Source organism: Ananas comosus, linkage group 25 (genome assembly GCF_001540865.1).
Source record: "Ananas comosus cultivar F153 linkage group 25, ASM154086v1, whole genome shotgun sequence".
Classification (NCBI taxonomy): domain Eukaryota; kingdom Viridiplantae; phylum Streptophyta; class Magnoliopsida; order Poales; family Bromeliaceae; genus Ananas; species Ananas comosus.
In genome coordinates, this window is record NC_033645.1 from 2,598,645 (window position 1) to 2,618,508 (window position 19,864).

Genomic DNA, 19,864 nt, shown 5'->3' on the forward strand with positions numbered 1-19,864 from the left:
TGATTAGCTTTAAATTTATTGTATTATATTGGTTATAATTTCACCGCCATGGTTGCTAGTAATTAAGAGCTAAGAGTTCCAGAAAAAAAACTGTTCAAACTGGACCAACTTATCCGGTAAAATGGAAAAAGAGAATGAAGAAGCTACTTTGTTGTGTTAGTCATGATATATGTAACACCCCCATCAGGATTCAGGAACACGCACAGCGTGAATACATGCATGACGTACACGAAACAATTTGTCTTGGTTCTAAACTTAACTTGAGAGATCAAACTGCTGTTACGATACAACCATTGATATCGATCAGTGCTGCAGGTAATTCAAAAGAACTCGTAAGAGTAGATGCTTACCAATTTTAAGAGTGTTTCCCAGCAACTCCAGTAAAATATATAGTTCTACCCCCTTTACTCAATTAAACAAGGGAGATTATTTCCAGTTAGGTATCTCAAGAGTTTTGATTACCAATATTTATTGTGTCAACTATAGATGAAACACTTCATCAGGAAGGCGATTTATTCACTTTTGAGTTTCAAGTGTTGCCGTTCGGCCTCACAAATACATCGGCCACATTTTGCACAGTTCATAAACAAGCTCTCACGTTCATACGACGATCAATTTGTTGTAGTATGAGTTGAAGATTGTACAAAATACAAATACGCAGTTACATATAAACGCACTTTTTTTTTTTTCTTCGAGGTGACTAAATTTTGTGTTTTGAGTTCGTACTAATTAATTGGCTGGCTCTGTATTATTAAACTTTATAAAAATTAAGATTGTACCTTTTGTTATAATTTCGATTTCTAAACCTGAATTGTAGATGGCGATTAATTCTTACTTGTGGTTCGTTCTCGTTCATGATCTGCCAAAAAAGAAACATTTCGAGTCTAATTCTCTTATCCCCGGAAATGAAACCGTCATAGGAATTAAGATTAGAGTTAGATCGGGACTCCCATATGTTACATATTTATATATAATTTGATGTAAGAATGTTAAATCACGTACGTTCATCAAGAACGTGTGGCCAGATACATCATAATCATTAGATCTACCGTATTTTTATAGATCGACTTGAATAGACCGACTGCATCTTTATAAATCGTCTTAAATAAATCACATAAACCATATCCAACATATATAACTTGTTTTGCAAATAATTGCCATTTCAAACTTCTCTGAGCTGTTACCTGACAAAATTTGATTGCATTTATCAATTTTCAAAATAAAAACTGGAAGAGGGCGGGTACATGTAATTTTATCCAGTTGCATGAGAGTAACGTGCAAGAGCACAGAGCCTTATCCTTCGTACAACAAAGAATTATATGCAGAAGACGCAGTGAAAGATTACAAAATCGCGTTTACTATTCAATACATGCAACAATTAATTGCTCTGATACGCACGTGCGGGAGAAATTAGTACCTGCACATGGTGTACGTATATCTACATGTTTAATAAATAATTAATCCAAAATTAAAATATGATTAAATTAATGGATATTGTAAGAAACATCTGGAGATGTCATGTATATAGGAAGAAATTAAATACTTCCTAATTAAGATTAACAATGTAGAAATAAAATATTATTCACTCATTTATAAATTTAATAATTACAGGTATATAATCGACCGCCCTAACACAAGTTGCGAAGGACTTGATGATTAGTTAGTATCCGAGATTTCAAATTTAAAATCTAATTGCTTCATATTTTCAGCTGGGTTTATTTCTTAAAAAAATAAATAAAGTAGGATGCATGTTATAATTTTCCAAAAAAAGTAATAATTATAAGAATATGTATTATAAAATTAATGCATTTATCCAATTTATATTTTTTCATTCAACAATCTACCCTTCAAGTGTTTAGGATTCTATCGGTGAGGTGCATGGTGCACCGGGTTCATACAGCAACTTCTGCTTCGTGTTGTTGGCGTGACGTCAGCAATAGCTGCATCACCGTGGCATGACGTGCGTGGGACACAGCTTAATTAACAGCTAACAATAACATAAGCGACTCGAATAAATTTAACAAAAATGCCATGCCCTTCAAATTCAATAGATATAGAGAGTTAGAAAAATTTTCTTTTATTGGTTACGGAAATTTCTCAAAAATTTTAGTTAAAAGTATGAAATAAGTATCATTCGCATTTAAGATCTCGAATATTTATTATCAAGTCTTTAGCAAAAAGTGCTAAATACAATTAGTACAAATAATATAATTTTATGTGCATTTGCTTGTGTGAGCATAGCAAAACTCTTAATTTAATACCTTGTTAATTAGGAATCATAGAATGCTTTTTCCAGTTCACGTGCATTCCCCCCNACTAATTGAGTTATTGTATAATTAAACACCTTGATCTCAAACCTTAAACCTATATATATGTACCAGCAGATCTGAATATAAATAATTATATGTATATAATCTGTTGAATTTGATGATATCAAATTTACCTGTTAGTTTATTTGGTTCGTTTTGAGTTTAATTCAATAACTCAATTAGTAGACTAGTTGGTAGTTGGTTTGGACCGTAGTTAAGCTTTAGTTAACCCATCAGCATATTGGACCAGATGGATTATTATGAAAGGAATTCTCAATTGGTATAGTATATAGAAGTTCTCATTTTGCTCTCAAAGATTTTCTTTTCTTGTTATAGAAAAGAGGGGTGTATAAGAGAGAGTTGGCGAAGAAGCTTTCTTGTTTTTATTGTTTGTTCAAAGTTTTCAAAGTTGATTGGTGAGTATTCGAAGAGACATTTCAAAGTGAGATTTGCAGAATATATAGGAAGATGCTTCAAAAAAAAGTATAGCAAGAAAAGTTTTTCTATTTGGTTGGTTCTATGTCCATTGTAATAGAATAGTACTTTTTAATCAAATCTTATAATCTGCTCAGTTTCATAATGGATTTGATCTTCCCGTAACCCATGAATGCAATTCAGTTTCCGATAACCACTTAAGTTTTCTTGTATTGTTGTAGTTTTCATTTACTCTAATTTTTACATTTTTTGATTGTTGATGATTTAGATCCATCACATTTGTTTATTATATGGTTAATTAGTATTTTAACAGCGCGGGTTACATCATTATCGCACTACATAATTGATTGGTTGATGTACAACTTTATAATAGTTTATTTAAAAATATATATATCATTATTTTCGAGAACTTATTATATATTATATAAGCATCAAATTGCCACAAAACTTCACGGCATTAAAAAATTCTATTGTTCATTATAGAAGAAAACGAATGTCCAAATCTATGTATATATCCAGAACTAGGCTAGAATACTATTAATAGTACTAAGTTATAGGTACTATTAGGTTTTCAGTTTTTGGATGAAGAGATGTGCGGTTAGGATGATAATGATCTTCTAGAATTGAATGAATGGTTGATTGAATAGTATAATCTAATGTATGAATATTGTCAAAAAAATAAATCTAATTAACGGTGAAAAACTCGATAGCACCAACTATTTGGTGTTATTAATAGCATTATAGCCAGACTCTATATATCTATATTAATTCTCCAAACCTTCTAAGTACAGTGTGTCATACACTGTTGACATCTTGGGTATCCTCTCCATTTGATTTTTTGGGGATGGTCCATTCTATATATATACGATTTCTCCTCCCTAGCTTTCCCTAGAGTGGTCCATGAATGGGAATTGGGAAGGACCTTGTACAACTAATCCATTCCATAAGCCAAAATAGAGGGGCCCCAAAACAAAGCAACTAATCCATCTCCCTCTAAACGCCATCACTGTCCCGCAAGGTTGGCTAGCTAGGACCCTTACCTCAATCAACCAACAAATTATAATTATTGCTCGCACTCGGCACATCTACACATTCGTACGTAGACGTTCAATCTCTTATTTGCGATTGCAGATAAATTATGTTACGCGTAGTAATTTTTATGCTCGACAGCATCAAACAGCTGCCAATATCAAATGGACCATAGACGAACGCACGCATTAGGTGTAGGCAATAACATTGTCTAAATTACAATCCATGTGGTTGGTTTGGGTTGCATTTGTCCTTACTCCCACTTGTCAACACAAATTAAGCGTCTATAGTCACAAATCCCACATCTTTAATATACTCCCCCAACTATTCCCTGCTCCACAGTATAAAATAAACTAACCGACCATCCAACTATTTGAACGTAAAATAGAAGAATATTTAACTAAAACAATAAATAAATAAATAAATAAATGGAATAGAAATGAATACAATAATGGAATACATATATATATATATATATATATATATATGTATGTATATGTACTACGGCTGTGACTGGTTACCAACAATTAATTAATGTCATCAAATGGAATGAAATAAAAGCGCTTTTAAATAACTCCACCTACGTATTTGTGGGGAGAGATTTTTGTGTATTTTATTATCAACTAATTATTGAATAAATACAATAATTTGTCCTATTATTATTATTATTATTATTATTATTATTGTTGTTGTTGTTGTTGTTGTTGCTGTTGTAGTTGTTGGTAGTGGTTGTGGGTCTCAAGAAGCGAAGAATGGGGCGCGGTGGGGGACGCCCTTGCGACGCCGCGAATTCGGCAGCGACCGCGTTGCTCGGGCCGTGTCGGCGCCGACTCTGGTCTCCTCGCGCTGCGGTATCCGCTCCCCGCTTCCCCCGGTAACCTTACCCCCCTCCGCTTTGTTATCGTCCCCGTCTCCTCCTCCGCTCCCGCTCCCGCTCGCGCTCGCCTCGGTCGGTGTGAAGCTTGCGTCGCCGTTCCTCTTTATCCGCACCAACTGCAACGAGAGCGCAAATGAAAAGAATATTTAATTGGTTCCGCGAAAGTGATTTAATACCGGAATTCATATCTATTTTTTTTTTTTTTATTTAATTATTACAGTCGAATATAATTTTTTTTTTTTTTTGCGTTTTTTTTTGGGGGGGGTGCTGTGATGAAGTTGTTACAAATGCATGCATGATCGATATATATTTTTGAATACAATGTAGGTAGTAGCTAGGTAGGTAGGTAAATTAATTGATTGATGTAAATATTTTTTGAGCGATCGAGAAAGAAGGAAATTAAGTAAGGGATTAATTGGACCTTGCAGCCGAGGGAGCAGAAGCGGAAGGGGTCGAGGAGGGCGCGGGCGCAGATCTCGCAGTAGTGCGTGGACGACGCGGCCTTCCCGGCTGCGGCGGCCCCTCCGCCGCGCGGCTGCGGGCGCTCGTTGAGGAAGAGCACCCGCGCGCTGTTGATGACGTACGTCTGCACCCCGCCGATGTCCAGCGCCTTCTCCACCTCCGCCACCCGCACCACGTCGTGGTACGACGACCGCCGTATCTACACCACACCACACCCGCACACTATACTTCTTCCTCAGTCATTAACTAGCTACTATATATTAATTATTTGCAGCATCATCAATCATCATCATCATCATCATCATCGTTGTTGTTGTACAATGTTATTAGTTCTCTTTATATATATATTAAAATAAACAAACAAACAAACAAACAAACAATTATATATATGTAATGAAATTTTGACCTGGATGACGCGGTGGCCGGGGTGGATGTCGGAGCGGCAGTAGAAGCAGAATGCGGGGGGCGAGGGGCGGCAGTCCAGGCAGAACATGTTGCACTCGCTGCGCGCCGCGTCGGCGTGGTCTGGGCACGCCGAGAAGAACTGCGTCGCCAGAAGCGGCTCCAGCCACGGCGGCACCAGCGTCGCCGCCGCCGCCGCCGCCGTAGATTCCGCCGCCGCCGCCGCCGCCGCTCTTCTCATTGTCATCAATTACGCCAATTGATCTCCGCTCCGACGGGCCGGAGCAATGCCGAGGCAATGCCGGACGAAATTCGCAAGGTTAATCACGAGCGCCCGCTCGAACAGCAGCACAGAGGCAACGAAAAGAAGCAACAACGCAGCGGCAAGAACAACAACAACAACAACAACAACAAAAAGCCTCAGACAAAGAGGAGGAGCGGAGATAATAATAATTAATAATAATAATAATAATAATAATAATAAAAAATAATAATAAAAGTAAAAATAATAGAATGGGAGGAGAAGGAAAAAGGGGCGGATGGGATGGATTCTGGGCCGTTGGATGTGTAGACGGGGCCGGGTGCGGGGGGGTTTGGCGTACGCTACTTGGGAGGTGGTGTTCTTTGCGTCGCTTCGTAGGCGCTGCTACCGTCCGCAACAACGCTACGTAATGCCAACCTGTCAAAGATCCGCGGCTCCCTCGCAAACACGAAACATCCGTAGAATGCCACACGCGTGTGTACACGTCGCCCACACCGTGAGTTTTGATTGGTCGGGAACCGTGCGACGGTGTTCGCACGCACGCACGCACGCGTTGCGTTGCGTTGCGTTGCGCGGGGGGTGGAAAAAGTGGGGAGTAGGGAAGCGTTTGGAGAAGGGGAGAGGCTAAAAAGTCACACGTGGAGAGTGGTGGGCGCATGTGGCGTGTGACGTGGGATTGCCAAGTGTCGCACGGATCTTGGGAGTTTGCGGACTCCACCTTATGCACCGCGTACTCCTTAGCGTACCCCAAACTCCTCCCTATACGAAAAACAAAAAAGAACAGGGAAAAATCCTAACCCTTTTAAAAGAACAAAAATCTATTAGATACCACCCCCTTGGGCATATTTATTTAATTTGGTCTCTCCCAGAGACAAAAAAATCATTGTTTACAATCAGTGCGTTTGTGTAGTCCTCCTCTACTATTCTTTTCATTGGTCCTTAACTTGACTAAAACAAGATATAAAACTGATGGGAAGCGTACATGTTCCGAAATGTACAAATTCAACAAGTGCATGCATTAATTTCCTCGCACAAAATATTCAAACTAATACGTTTGTTAATTCACTCCCGATTGCATACTTTAACAAACGCTAGCTACTTAGAATATATAGTCGTATTTATCCAAATAGTTTTCATAACGGTGATTTAAATTCCCACATTTGTGTTTCAAAATTAATAGAAATAGTATCTATCTATCTCACTGTGTTAGCTACTCTACATATGTATAAGCCCAAAAAATAAAAAACAAAAATACAATTGCATTAAGATACACATATTTATATTTGTTTCGTTGAATTTTTGGTGTTGTCGGTGAGCTCGGTCAACGTCAATGTAGTTTTGTATGAAGGTGGCTTGTCAAGTGCAAGGGCCATTTATGATAAGCTGTTCACCCCAATTGGATTTGGATACATTCATCCACCCATTTATTAATTTCCCCAACCCAGGCCACAATCAATAATAATTAATAATTAATAATTAATTCGTGGGATTGAATTATTGTCATTATTTAGTTTTCCTAGCATTGCATTGCATTTGTTGGATTACCTAAACGTCCCCACTTATTTATTGATGTCCCTTTTGTTACAAAAGATTTTGTCATTGTGTAGGTTCCATGCAGGGACATATAGCTGTGACTTAGATAGGGGTTACGATCTCATACAGGGTGTCAAATGCAACAAATAAATTTAGGTTCGTATATGGGATTATACATATTTAGTTTTCGTGCAACGATGCAAGGTATTAACCATCCCGGATTATTGTTGGAGGAATATAATGAAATCAAGCGGTCGGGAGTTGAAACCCTGAGTGCGTTTGCACCTAATATTTGCCACATGTGGACCATTCTATGTATAGATGGCCTATAGCACTGTAGATGCACCGTTGACGTGGATCGGTCCAATTGAACAAAGATTATAATGCTAAGCCTGATCGATTTGGGAACAACTGGTCCCTATGTGTTCTAGGCCAGCTAGGCTAAAATTACCAACCTATACCAATTCCCTTTTGGAGTCAAAAATAATTTGGAAAGTTATATCAATATTTTCTACACTTGTGCATGCATCACATTAATGTATGTATATGGCACCAAATTAAATGACATTTGATATGCACAATATTAATAGCTAGTGCACACTCATGGCCATCAATGCACTAAATAAAGTGCCTTTTTCTTTTGCTCTATGAGAGCATATCTTAGCTTAACCAAATTAATAATAGAAAAAGTAAAAATTTCCTTTTTGTTTAATGATAACATTTTCTAATGTTATTAGCTATAAGGGCCAAAAAATTTCATCAGTCCATCAAAAGGGTGCCATTTTTACTGATTGGTTGGTTAGGATGTCCCCTTCATGAATACACAAGATTCTACTTTTTAGTCACTTAACACCTCTAAAATAGGAAAGCTTCCACTCACTTTTTTCGCCTGCTTCTTCACCTTTTGTGTGTTAGGATGTTACTATCATCAGGGAAGTGCCAAAAGTATCAAAAGGAGTTGGGCCATATTCATTTCTCAACCAACTAATCATTCTCCACTTTCATATTCAAAAAGAAGTGATAATGTGTTAGGGCTCCACCCTTCATTGTTGGACATCATCTTCAGCATTTTGACCTTTCTGTTTCGAACTTGAGTACCTATAGTTTGAGTTGAGCAACTTGAGATTGATTTGTCACATTCTCACAATGAATAAACAATGCTTTAGCGCAGGACGTGACTGGTATACATCCTCGTTAGTTTTTAGGTCACACGCGTATCCCTCATCTGATTACGCTCAATTCTCAAACTATTAAGTGAACATATACATCTGATTAGCTAACTCATTTACGACAAATGTTACTTTTATATATATATATTTCTAACAAAACAAATAATGGATAGTCTTGCTATATATTAAGATAAATCTAAAGATACCAATATTTTATGTATCCATAAAGATTCTTCAAAAATATTGTTAATGGTTTTTTTTTCTTTTTTATGTATTCTCAGTTTCTCATGTGTGTTGCAAGCCACATATTGCCCCAACCAAATCACTTTGTCACCCACAAAATTGAAGCCACTTTCGCATTTACCCTCTCAATAAATGATAGGCACTGAGAATACTTTTTGCTGGAACATTTAATTCTTTTTATTCCCTAGAGATTTTTTTTAGATCTACTCAAGTTCACAATTCCCAAGCAAAACGTACTCCTTCGCTGTTCAAGCAGCTTTTCTCAGAGAAATACTCGACCCATAATGGCTAGCCTAGTGATATAGTAATAAATTAAATTAATATTAAATAAATTATTTATTTGGTACAGATATAATATTTGGTATTCTTTAGTATTGACAATTAAATTATATAAATGATATTAACAGTATTATTTTTATTGAAACTATATTGACAACTAAATTTATTGATTTATAAAATTGGGCTAAAAAATCAGGTATTGTACGGTTTGCTGATTGATCCAGTACACTAATGCAGGTTTAACGTTGCGAATTAATTGGACTTTATTAGCAAAATTGTATGCTTAGTTAAGCTTAACTTGTTGTCCATGTTCAATGAATATATTATCAGGATATTACTTTATTCTCATACAACAAATATATATTGATCATATTCAAAACTATATTTTTATGACTTTTATATGATAAAGTAATGGAAATAATCACCAAAATTAATGAAAACTTTTTATTTTTATTCTGTGGCAATTTTGGTTTTTACGAAATTCTTAAAATCTAATTTTTAAATTTTAGGATGGCTTTAAATTTTTTGTTTGAGATTTGGTTGGTGGCTTTTCAGATTTTCTTTATTAGGAATTTGATTGGAAATAAATCCGAAAACTTGTTACTTCCTTCAGTGCTATCTATTTTTAAATTTCCCCCCTTTTTTTTTTGTTTGTTTGTTTTGGAATACCAATGTATAATGTACTTGCCCATAATTGTGAGTTGATACACACAAAGAGGCTTAATTTGTTTTTTTTTCTAAATTTCTGTTTTATATCTTATATCTTTATATAACACATACACATCATTGTGATCATCATCATCAGTTATGTGTAAAACAAACAGCCCACTTTGGTTTTTTCCTTTTTTTTTCTTTTTTAAATTATTATTATAGTATAAGGAACAAAGTACTCTGTTTTCTCCCCCTGTTCTCTTTCTCTGTAGACAAAGAAAAAAAGAGGTAAAACTCAAGGCTCATTCACCAACCCCTCCTTTTCATTAATTTTCTCACTGGGTACTTTTGCTGAGTCATATTTTCAATTGGGTACCCATCCTTTTCAGTATTTGCAATGGTAAAAATCCCACCTTTTCTCCTCCCCCTCCTCCCTCTCTGTCTCCTCCTCTGCTTCTCTCTGCTCCACCGCGCCGATGCCTCTGGAACTGTTGATGGATCCGAGCACTGGGGATACGTTCAAGTTCGACCAAGTAAAGTTAAACTCTCCATTTTTCTTTTCTTTTTTCTTTTTTTTTTCTTTTGCTTTATCACCATTGTAATTGATCGAGCAAAAAGGTTTTTAACTCATCTCTGTTTTTGTCTTTTTTTTTGTTGTATGAACAATGCAGGAGCACACATGTTTTGGTGGCATTACAGAAGCCCACATAGGATTGAGAATGACTCATCTCCATGGCCAACAGTGTTGTGGCTGCAAGGGGGACCTGTAAAAATCTCAACTTTTTTCGTTTTTGTTTTTGTTTTTGTTTTTGTTTACATTGATTAAAAAGATGACATTTTCACCAATCAAAACACATAACGACGGTAATAACAGGGGGGCTCTGGTGTCGGCTTCGGCAACTTCTTCGAGATTGGGCCATTAGACAACAACCTAAAGCTGCGTTCCTCGACGTGGCTTCGCAAAGCCGATCTCCTTTTTGTGGTATTAAATCTCTCTCCCTCAAGAGTTCTTCTTTTACAAGCTGTTAATGAATGAATCTACATTGTAGGATAATCCGGTGGGAACAGGGTATAGCTTTGTGGAGGATACAGGGCTCTTTGTGACAAGTGATGAGGAAGCAGCAATTGATTTAACCACACTTTTGAAGAAGCTCTACAACAAGCATGAGAGCTTGCAAAAAAGTCCACTGTATATTGTGGCAGAGTCTTACGGAGGCAAGTTCGCGGCGACGGTCGGCGTATCGGTTGTCAAAGCCGTTAAAGCCGGAGAATTGAAGCTCAAACTTGGAGGTTGGTATTTGCTCTTTTTCAATATCAATCACCTTAAAGAAGTGAAATTTAATGGACAAATTTACTTTGCAGGGGTTGTTTTGGGAGACAGTTGGATTTCTCCGGAGGATTTTGTGGTGAGTGTTCACAGTTTGAATCAAATTCTCCCTCCATTTCAATTCAATTCTTTTGTTTTGTTTTGTTTTTTTTTTTTGTGATTAAATTTGTAATAATGAAGTTATCATGGGGACCTCTTCTTCTCGACGTGTCGAGGCTCGATAAAAATGGCGCTGAGAATTCAAACAGCTTGGCTGAGAAGATCACAGTTCAACTAAAGAAAGGGCTTAACCGCGACGCAGAGAGAACGTGGGGCGAGCTCGAGGATTTTATCGCTTCGAATAGTAACAATGTTGTAAGTAATCTATGATCTTCTAATCTAGCAACATGGAAATTTCCCCGTAGTACTCATTAACCTTTTATGTAACATAATTTACAGGACTTCTATAATTTCTTACAAGATGATGATTCCTCTGGCTCTATAACAACTGTGGGATCATATGAAGAATCATTCGCGAGGCGGTACTCGCGATATCTTAGCATTAAGGCGGCGTCCTCGTCCTCGTCCTCGTCGTCGGGCAATCTCCATGATCTAATGAATGGTGCCATTAAGGAAAAGCTGAAGATAATTCCCAAGAATGTGAGGTAGTAATCTCTACTCAAGAACCAAAATGTGTAGATGTTTTAATTTACCAAAAATTCAGTAAAGAAGATGAGGAGGAATTTTGCTTTGATTGATTGTTTCTCTGTTGCAGCTGGGGAGCACAATCTGACGATGTGTTTGATGCGCTCAGAAGTGATTTTATGAAACCAAGGATCAAGGAGGTAAACAAGTCAACTATTTTATGTTATTTTGTTCCATGTGTGTTTTTTTTAAAAAAAATTATTGTATTCTTTTTGAAAATCTACATTTGCAGTTATCAAAATAACAAAAGAACTAAGTCAATTGCCTAGCTAAAATTTCTGCTTGTGATTTTGTTGTATTTGATACGATTTCGTATTTTATGTAGGTTGCTGATATTACCTAATACCAATTATAGTCCTAATATATATTTATCTGTAAATGTATATAATGAATAGTTATTGCTTTATGCTTGTAGGTTGATGAGCTTCTTTCTCAAGGTGTCAATGTCACCATATATAATGGACAGGTACTATTTATTCATTTCCATATTAAAAAAAAAAAAAGAAGAAAAAAGAAAAAAAAAATTGCTTAATTTGAAGTATTGGAATTGGATTCATGTAATTTGTGTTTTATGATATTGAAATGAGCTTGAAATTTTTGTGATAGCTAAATTATTTTAATGTCAAATATTGGAGTTTCCTTTGGTTTAGCTTATTGCACTCTTTTTCCCTTTATTCATGCATCTTAATTGTACAAAATTTGGTTTTCCAGTGGCTATGACTTTAACATACTTGCACCATAATGGATGCATGCATCTAAGAGCAAGTAACAGGAAAATGTGAAACTAAAACTTGTGAACAAATTGCAAGCTAGGAGTAAGCTATCATTCAAGAAAATGATGCTCTAGTTCTTAATCAAGGAACCATTTATTGCGCAAAAGTTAAAAATTCCCTCGAAGAATCTAATCACAACTAATAATCATTTCTGATCAACCATGCTGACAAAAAATATATTATATCGATCGTATAGTTAACTGATAAAATTGGGCATTTGTGCTTCTGTGAAGCTTGATTTGATCTGCGCAACCAGAGGAACAGAAGCTTGGGTTCAGAAGCTCAAGTAGGGCTACTATTTTTTTTTTCTTATTTTCAAAATTAAATTCATAACATAAATTTAGGAGCGGATAATGGACCGCGATTCTCATGTTTTACGCTTTTCAGATGGGACGGGCTGACGGATTTCACCGGCGCGAACAGAAAGGCTTTGTATTGTGATGGTAATGAAGCAGGAGCCACCAAGGGCTTTGTCAAGTCCCACAAGAACTTACATTTTTATTGGATCCTCGGAGCAGGTCATTTTGTAAGTATTTTCTAGGATCATCAAAGTTTTTTCTTTATTTTAATTTTAACTATTAACTTGTAAGCATGAGTGCTTAAGTTTCCTCCCCTGATATGTGGTAAAAAAGAAAAAAAAAAAAAATCTCACTGCACATTGTATTTCCATTCTACAAGTAAGTGATTACAACAAACCATTACTAACTTCATTTTAATTATCTTCTCGAGCATACTTATGAGAGACAACAAAGTATGAACTTTGTCATGCATATTATGACATGTGATGGTACATGTAATAAACAAAATTTGAACCACCCATGAAACAAATCAATGCTTGTCACTCATTGATTTCTTGTGTGACATCCAAACTAACTTTGTTTGACTGAGTCAGTATCATGTATTATCAGCAGTAAGATTAAATGCAGCATCTGTTCCAAAGCTTGTGATAACTAATTCTAGGTTTGTTCCCTTTGTTGGTGGTTTCCTATCACTTATAGGGCTCTTTAAATGATTCAATTAATGGTCCCTCATGTGGAGGTTGGTAACTTAGGGCAAAGATAGATGGACAACCCCTTAACTACATGCCATGGTTTACACCTCTAGTTGGATTTATTGTTCGAAGTTGAATCGCGTGCGTTTTTGTTAATATAACAGCTTCATTAGCTATCAACTATTAATGACTAACACAAAATCCACAATTCTATTGGTTCAAAACTCACTCAGAACAAGCAATTTTGTTAATATATATATTTCTGTACTCGTTTCTTACTAGATCGATCTTTAAGATAACAAAATATTGGAGCTATATCTAAGCCCCCTTCATTTTGTGAGATCGTAGATTTAATCTGCACCTTCAGCATGCATTATCTAATACTCATTTTAATTGTCAGTTATTAATTTCACGTGCCTTTTATATCCATCACGTATGTAAGTGTAAGTAATAATATATATATATTTATGGCCCCGTATTTACTAGTTCGATCTTTTGAATAACAAATTCAACATGAAAATAATTGAGATTAACAAAATTTCTAAGTTAATTTATTTTTATTGAGTTTAAGTGGTATTTTTGAATACAACAGAGTTGAAGAGTTGTAGGTACATTTTCACTGTGCCCTTTTTTTTCTTTTGGGGAGGACACTCAGTACTGGCATTTAAAGCTGAGAGGTTGGATTTTCTCTACAAAAGGGGTGGCAGCAAATGAACAGCATTTCTATGTTAAAAAAAAAAAAAGAAGAAAACTCTGTAAATAATTTGATGACCAAACACTAGAAAATGCCCAAAAAGGACAGGAGCAGGTGGATGTAGCAGCAATTTATAATGTAGAAGGGCCAGTTCATTGAAAAGTATTCTAATTGTTTTTGATGTCTCTCATACTGGCAGGTACCTGTGGACCAGCCTTGCATTGCATTGAAGATGCTGGGTGACATTACACATTCTCCAGCTACTGCTTCATCTCACTGAGGGGGTCAAAGAAAATAATAAATTCTTCTGACAAAAATAACAATTTTTTTTTTTTTATAGTAGAAATGTAAGTTTGATTGTTTGATTGTTTGATGGACAAATACATAATTTTATTGCTTTTCTTCTTTGGATATTCTTTGTGATTGGAGGAAAATGTGGAAATGCTTGTCAAAGTTGGTGGCTGTCAGGCTGGACATTGCTGGACAAACATAGTTCTTACAGAATAGATTATGGAGGATGCAATTTCTGTGCACTGCTTGATCTGACCGTCCATCTAGATGGAGAACAATCCCAGCATTTTACCAATTGACAGATTTGGAGTGATTTCAAGTGATTGTAATAATGTATTCGACATATTTGGCGGCATGTCGCATTGATTGGTCTGATTAAATTGCCCAGAATTAGTTTATGAGGCCATTTGAGCATTTTGAGTTATTGACGAGTTCAGATCAGTTTTTGTGTCTTAAAAGTAGTACGTATGTTCGGCTACAAACTTTCGGCTCTTGCAAGACTTCTTTGCCGGAAGCAGAAATTCCAAGAGCCAAGGGATCTGCCAACATACTAGTTTTAAGTCAGAACTAGGAACTCTTATGTTGGTTTAGATTAATATTTGAACCTTCTAAATAACATAACATCCAAATTAAAAGAAGAGTTCAAATATAGTATGCAGATGGATTGGTTGCTATCAAATAGAGCACTAAATGTACATGCTACAATGTACAATGCTACATTGTCTACAAACACTCTCTCTCTCTCCTCTTCATCTTCATTTATCTAGGACCCAAGGTAAACTTAACAAGCATTTGCCAAAGGACCTATACAAGAAGCAGTAAGTAAAACCAAGTTAGCCCAACTTTTTCTCTGTAGGATATGGGTGGCAGGAAAATTTTTACAGTGTGGATTAAACTGCACAGGAAATACATCAGAAGAGCTCTCTCCATACAGTGACAGAAGAAATCATTCCCAGCCCATTAACATCTTTGTTACTTCCTGGACTATCTTGCTCGGCGACACGGAGAGCTCGTGATCCTCGCCGAGGTGAATTCGGTACACTTCCCACTCCCTATCACCCACAACATGCCTCCCAATCTCGGCCTGGTTATACAAATATATGTATTTTAAGTAATGCCTAGAGGGGTATAGCAGAAAAACACAAAGTACTAGCAGAATTACGAAGAATGTAGAGGGGAATCACAGTACCAAGAAGATCGGAATGCGAAGTATTTTGAGGGCGAGAGTGATGTCGTAGAAAACTAGGGGACGGCCCTTGCCGGATAATTCGACCGGGTTTGCCACTATAAGCTCCATGTCGGGCCCTCGGCTCACGATGGTCACGCGGAGTGGCCGGAACAGCTCCATTCTCAAGCGAGAGCACAGCGCCTGTTGCTTGTTCGGGTCGACGATTTTCTTACCATCTACTTGCACTGCGAACAAGTCTATCTCGCAGTTCCCATTTTGACTGGTATAGAATCGTCCGTAAGATATCTGACAAAAAAAGAAAAAAGAAAAAAAAGAAAACCTGTATCTGAATTTGCCAAAAATAAAAAAGATATCAGTAACTAAATGGATGAAATGGCCATGATAATCCTATCTTTGTTTGGATTTCACTTGGTACCTTCACTATGGCCAAGTAAATGTATGTTCATGCCGTGTGTAATACGTGCTAAATGTCTATTTTGCAGGGTGTATATGCGAAAGAAAATAAAAATTCATGTGATGTCCTGTTTACCTGTATGTTGTAATCCTTGAGAGTCCTCATGATGTCGTAGAGGATTCCCTTGTGGTCACCACACTGGATCTGAATAAGTGAATGAGCGGGACTCAGAGAGTTGTCCATCGTGACCGATATGTTCTTACACGTGGACGGAGACTCTTCCCTTCGGGATTGTTCTTCAGGAAGCTCAAGTGAGAACATCCGATCAGTGATCGACGGCGGTAAGGTAGAAGAAGCTTGAACGCAAGCAGACATGTCTGCTCCGGCTTCTTCGATCTCGCAACTCATCATCGAGCCCCCTAAAACAGTTCTCAGTTGATTACATGCCTCCTCCCTTTGGCTCTTCATATGAAGTTGCTCCCTGAAGCCAATTTTGTATTATTAGCATACGATTATCTAAGAGTTTGATTAATAAATGGACTGTTGACACAGTACAGAGAAATAATTTTTCTACACTAATCTTCGATGTAGCAACTTAGCTGTTTAACACTTCTCCAATGAAATAACAAGGAAAAAGAAATGGCATTTAATGTACGGCGGTTTAGATTAACAGAACCATGAGTTATATAATCCTTATTCTTAAAGTAAATTCTATAACCATTATTCAATTGTTAGTGCATCAGGGGGTCCTCAACCTTAAACAACAGTTTAATTTTGGTACTCAACCTTTAAGTTGCTACATTGTGGTTCCTCACCTTCATATATCCTCTCACAATCTTAGTACTTCAGGTAAAATTTTCTCTTCAAATGGAGGAGATCTCCGCAAGAGCTATATGTAACTGCCCTAAGGCAACTTTCATATTCACAAAAAAGATAAGGTAATAATAGAATGCAAAAGGTTAAAAGGATCAAATCGCAGCAATTTAAAGGTTGAATAGCCAATCTGAAACCACGCTAAGAGGTCGAGATCCCCTAGTCCAATTGAGGCAAAGAGAAAAATGTTATCCACATGTAGAAAAACAGGACAAAATTAAACAAGGATAATATACGACCTCGTGTCTGTAATGAAGAAGAGGTCGAGAACTCGCCCATCCGGTGTGGTGGACACCTTCACCCTCCTGATTGTCAGCTCAAGCTCACATAATACTTGGGTCACATCTGTCCACAAGCATATAATTCCTTAAATATCTTCTTATTATGTGACTTCTTCTTTCTCTTCAAAAGAGGCTAAAAAAAAAAAAAAAAAAAAAAAAAATCGCATTCGAAACCTAGCAATAATATAGAAAGAGACCTTCAACAGAGGTAACCAAACTTTAGGAACTAGTCAACACTACAGATCTTAAGAACCCAGTAACATCCAATTGAAATTGTTGCTTCTCAATCTGAAATTTGCTAATTTTGTTAGATATCATAACAGAAAAAAAAACACCCCCCTCTAAACTAAAGAAAAGAAGTTGATATACTTTGTTTTCCCCATTACAGTATATATTCAAAACCCATAAAGGGATAAGCTCAAATGCTCCAAAATCCAACAACAAAAAAAGGACCCAAAAAAGAGAGAAACAAAATCCTAAAGAGAAAGATGGGAAAAAAAAGTATATCAACTTCTTTTCTTTANAAAAAAAAATAGAGGAAATTTACCATGCAAGAGATCCAATCGATCATAGCATGAGAACTTGAGGAGAAACACCTGTGGTTGTTGCACCATGGACACCATCTCCGGTTGCCTTGAGAAGTAGGTTTCTATCACCAGGGGTGAGCTCACCACGGGGCAAACCCCCATGAGCCTCTTCTTAAGCAAACCCCACCTCGTCTCCTTCCCTCCTCTCCCCACAACCCAGAACACTATGAAACACCACTTCCCATCCGTGCTCATATCTACACGAAATAAAAGGGGGTGGGGGAAAAAAAAAATCTAATTTTTAGTGAGAAAATTGAAACTTGTGGTAAGATTATTTATCAAAGTTTCCAATCACACCAATCTTTTGATAATACGGTATCATCGCCAATCCGCAACTAAAAGATCGATACGATGAAAACGACTCTCACGTACTGTATTATCCAAAATAATCTGATAAAAACAGTTTAAAAAATAGCTTTTTTTGGGGTAACAATTTGCAGGGATTTCGAACTGGGCATCACATTTTAGACACAAAGAAGGAAATTTTAACACAAATTGGGGACAAAGACGCAAACTTTGACACCAAAAATCACATCAAAAATCAAAATTTTTAATTCGGAGGGAAAAGGAGGGGGGGGAAATGGGTTCACCTCCACGGACGATGCTCAATCCGAAGAGGAGGATCACACGGCAGAGATCGCATCCGAGCCCCGTCTTATCGGGGCAACTAACGGTGATCACGCTGGGCTCCCCGTCCCTCTCCGGCTCCCTGATCAGCACCACGTCGTCGCTCGGCATACCCATCTCATCAATCCCCTCTCTCCTCCTCCTCCTCCTCCTCCTCCTCCTCCTCTTACGGCTTTTGAAGCTGCTTCTGTGCGCAGCGCTTTTGGGTTTCGCCCCCTGTTTTGTTTTGACGCGTTTCTCTCTCTCTCTCTCTCTCACTCTCTCTCCTCCTATGGGGTGGGAGAGGAGGCTTTTGATTCTAGTGGTGGGATTTGGCGTGAGATTCGAATATATCCATTAAAGAGCTCGGAGAAAACTATGGATCGAGAGAGAGAGAGATAGAGAGAGAGATGGGGAGGGGAATCAGGGGAAGGTGCCGCATAGAGATCTCTCTGCGTTCGCTTTTGTCCTTAGCTGTTGTTTTCTATCCGCTGTTTGCTATACTCACCCCGGATTTTTTTTTTTTTTTTTTGCTAATTTCATACAAGTCCTGCAAACATAATAAATTACAAATATATTCATATAAAGTTTAATTTTTATATGTTATTCCTATAAAAATTCTGATGTTTTCAAATATATCCCTTTGGTTTGTTACTGTTAGAAAACTATTAGAAACTGTTTATATTTTCAATTTTATCATTATAAATATATTTATTCAAAAGTTATAACAGTATAATATAAAAAAATAAAATGTCAAAATAAACCAGCATTAATACTTAATCTATAGTTAACTAAATTTTTCTAATGAATTCTAACGGCAATGACATATTTGAAAACATCAAAACTTTTGTAGAGACAACATATGAAAGTTGAACTTTATAGAAATATATTTGTCATTCACTATATTTGCAGGAACTTGTATAAAATTAACCTTTTTTTAAAAAAAATTTCGCTTCTTCTTCTCAATGTGCCATTTAACTTTTGTCTCAACTAACTTATTAGTATATAAATTTTCCACTAATTTTAATTTTATATTCTATCGCTATCTTGAATAATTTTAAAATATCAAAATGAGAACTAAAAATTAATGTGAAATCTTACAAAAATAGGATCAATAAACTATCAATTTAGATAGTTCTAATAAGAAATACAAGTTTTTTATTTTATTTTCAATTTATTGTGTAATTTAGGACTATGAAAAATGCTTTTATATAGAACTAGCATAACATTTCAAACTTATCCATATGAATTTTCAAGTGAATTCAATAATTATTCTTAAATTTTGTATTATATTAAAATAGAGCAGAATAAAAATTGATATAATTTTTTATGCAAGATATAATTTATACACAGATTAATATACGAAAGAAATTTTTGAAATCATGAACTATAAGTCACAATCAAATGTTACAGCAAAAAAATCTTTTTTATCTAGAGATTGCTTTTGAAATTTTGAAGGACTTTAGCGTTTGACTAAAAGAGTAGAAATATAAAATAATAACAGTAAAAGGAACTTATCAATA

The 19,864-nt window shown here is 36.4% G+C and overlaps 3 protein-coding genes across 5 annotated transcripts; 1 reads left to right on the forward strand and 2 right to left on the reverse strand.

Moving 5' to 3' along the window:
* Positions 4,338 to 6,598, reverse strand: LOC109729017. The gene is made up of 3 exons (XM_020259622.1): positions 5,519 to 6,598; positions 5,072 to 5,311; positions 4,338 to 4,766 (listed from the first exon to the last, which is right to left on the reverse strand). Exons 1-3 carry the CDS (start codon positions 5,759 to 5,761, stop codon positions 4,512 to 4,514), a joined length of 738 nt encoding a protein of 245 aa, XP_020115211.1. The 5' UTR covers positions 5,762 to 6,598; the 3' UTR covers positions 4,338 to 4,511.
* LOC109729015 (serine carboxypeptidase-like 51) lies at positions 9,929 to 14,809 on the forward strand. 3 transcript variants are annotated; one of them, XM_020259619.1, is made up of 12 exons: positions 9,953 to 10,184; positions 10,323 to 10,417; positions 10,526 to 10,633; positions 10,701 to 10,941; positions 11,014 to 11,057; positions 11,159 to 11,332; positions 11,417 to 11,622; positions 11,733 to 11,802; positions 12,078 to 12,128; positions 12,669 to 12,721; positions 12,823 to 12,961; positions 14,320 to 14,809. In XM_020259619.1, exons 1-12 carry the CDS (start codon positions 10,049 to 10,051, stop codon positions 14,398 to 14,400), a joined length of 1,398 nt encoding a protein of 465 aa, XP_020115208.1. In that variant the 5' UTR covers positions 9,953 to 10,048; the 3' UTR covers positions 14,401 to 14,809. The 3 variants fall into 3 exon arrangements, 2 of the variants coding, with proteins under 2 accessions (XP_020115208.1, XP_020115209.1); XM_020259620.1 differs by having other exon boundaries at positions 10,108 to 10,189; XR_002221178.1 differs by lacking the exon at positions 12,669 to 12,721 and having other exon boundaries at positions 9,929 to 10,184.
* LOC109729016 (ACT domain-containing protein ACR10) lies at positions 15,041 to 18,784 on the reverse strand. Its single transcript, XM_020259621.1, has 6 exons — positions 18,326 to 18,784; positions 17,696 to 17,932; positions 17,107 to 17,212; positions 16,130 to 16,475; positions 15,601 to 15,885; positions 15,041 to 15,495 (listed from the first exon to the last, which is right to left on the reverse strand). Exons 1-6 carry the CDS (start codon positions 18,477 to 18,479, stop codon positions 15,358 to 15,360), a joined length of 1,266 nt encoding a protein of 421 aa, XP_020115210.1. The 5' UTR covers positions 18,480 to 18,784; the 3' UTR covers positions 15,041 to 15,357.

What these genes read in the sequence shown, in the direction of transcription:
- LOC109729017 (XM_020259622.1), bottom strand. Translation starts at nt 5,761, where the DNA reads ATGACAATGAGAAGAGCGGCGGCGGCGGCGGCGGCGGAATCTACGGCG. An exon ending in CCGGCCACCGCGTCATCCAG is followed by an intron (nt 5,312 to 5,518) that starts GTCAAAATTTCA and finishes GGTGTGGTGTAG; the next exon opens with ATACGGCGGTCGTCGTACCA. An exon ending in TCTGCTCCCTCGGCTGCAAG is followed by an intron (nt 4,767 to 5,071) that starts GTCCAATTAATC and finishes CTCTCGTTGCAG; the next exon opens with TTGGTGCGGATAAAGAGGAA.
- LOC109729015 (XM_020259619.1), top strand. Translation starts at nt 10,049, where the DNA reads ATGGTAAAAATCCCACCTTTTCTCCTCCCCCTCCTCCCTCTCTGTCTC. An exon ending in CTTCGAATAGTAACAATGTT is followed by an intron (nt 11,333 to 11,416) that starts GTAAGTAATCTA and finishes CATAATTTACAG; the next exon opens with GACTTCTATAATTTCTTACA. An exon ending in TGAAACCAAGGATCAAGGAG is followed by an intron (nt 11,803 to 12,077) that starts GTAAACAAGTCA and finishes TTATGCTTGTAG; the next exon opens with GTTGATGAGCTTCTTTCTCA.
- LOC109729016 (XM_020259621.1), bottom strand. Translation starts at nt 18,479, where the DNA reads ATGGGTATGCCGAGCGACGACGTGGTGCTGATCAGGGAGCCGGAGAGG. An exon ending in ATTGAGCATCGTCCGTGGAG is followed by an intron (nt 17,933 to 18,325) that starts GTGAACCCATTT and finishes TATTTCGTGTAG; the next exon opens with ATATGAGCACGGATGGGAAG. An exon ending in TCGATTGGATCTCTTGCATG is followed by an intron (nt 17,213 to 17,695) that starts GTAAATTTCCTC and finishes GCTTGTGGACAG; the next exon opens with ATGTGACCCAAGTATTATGT.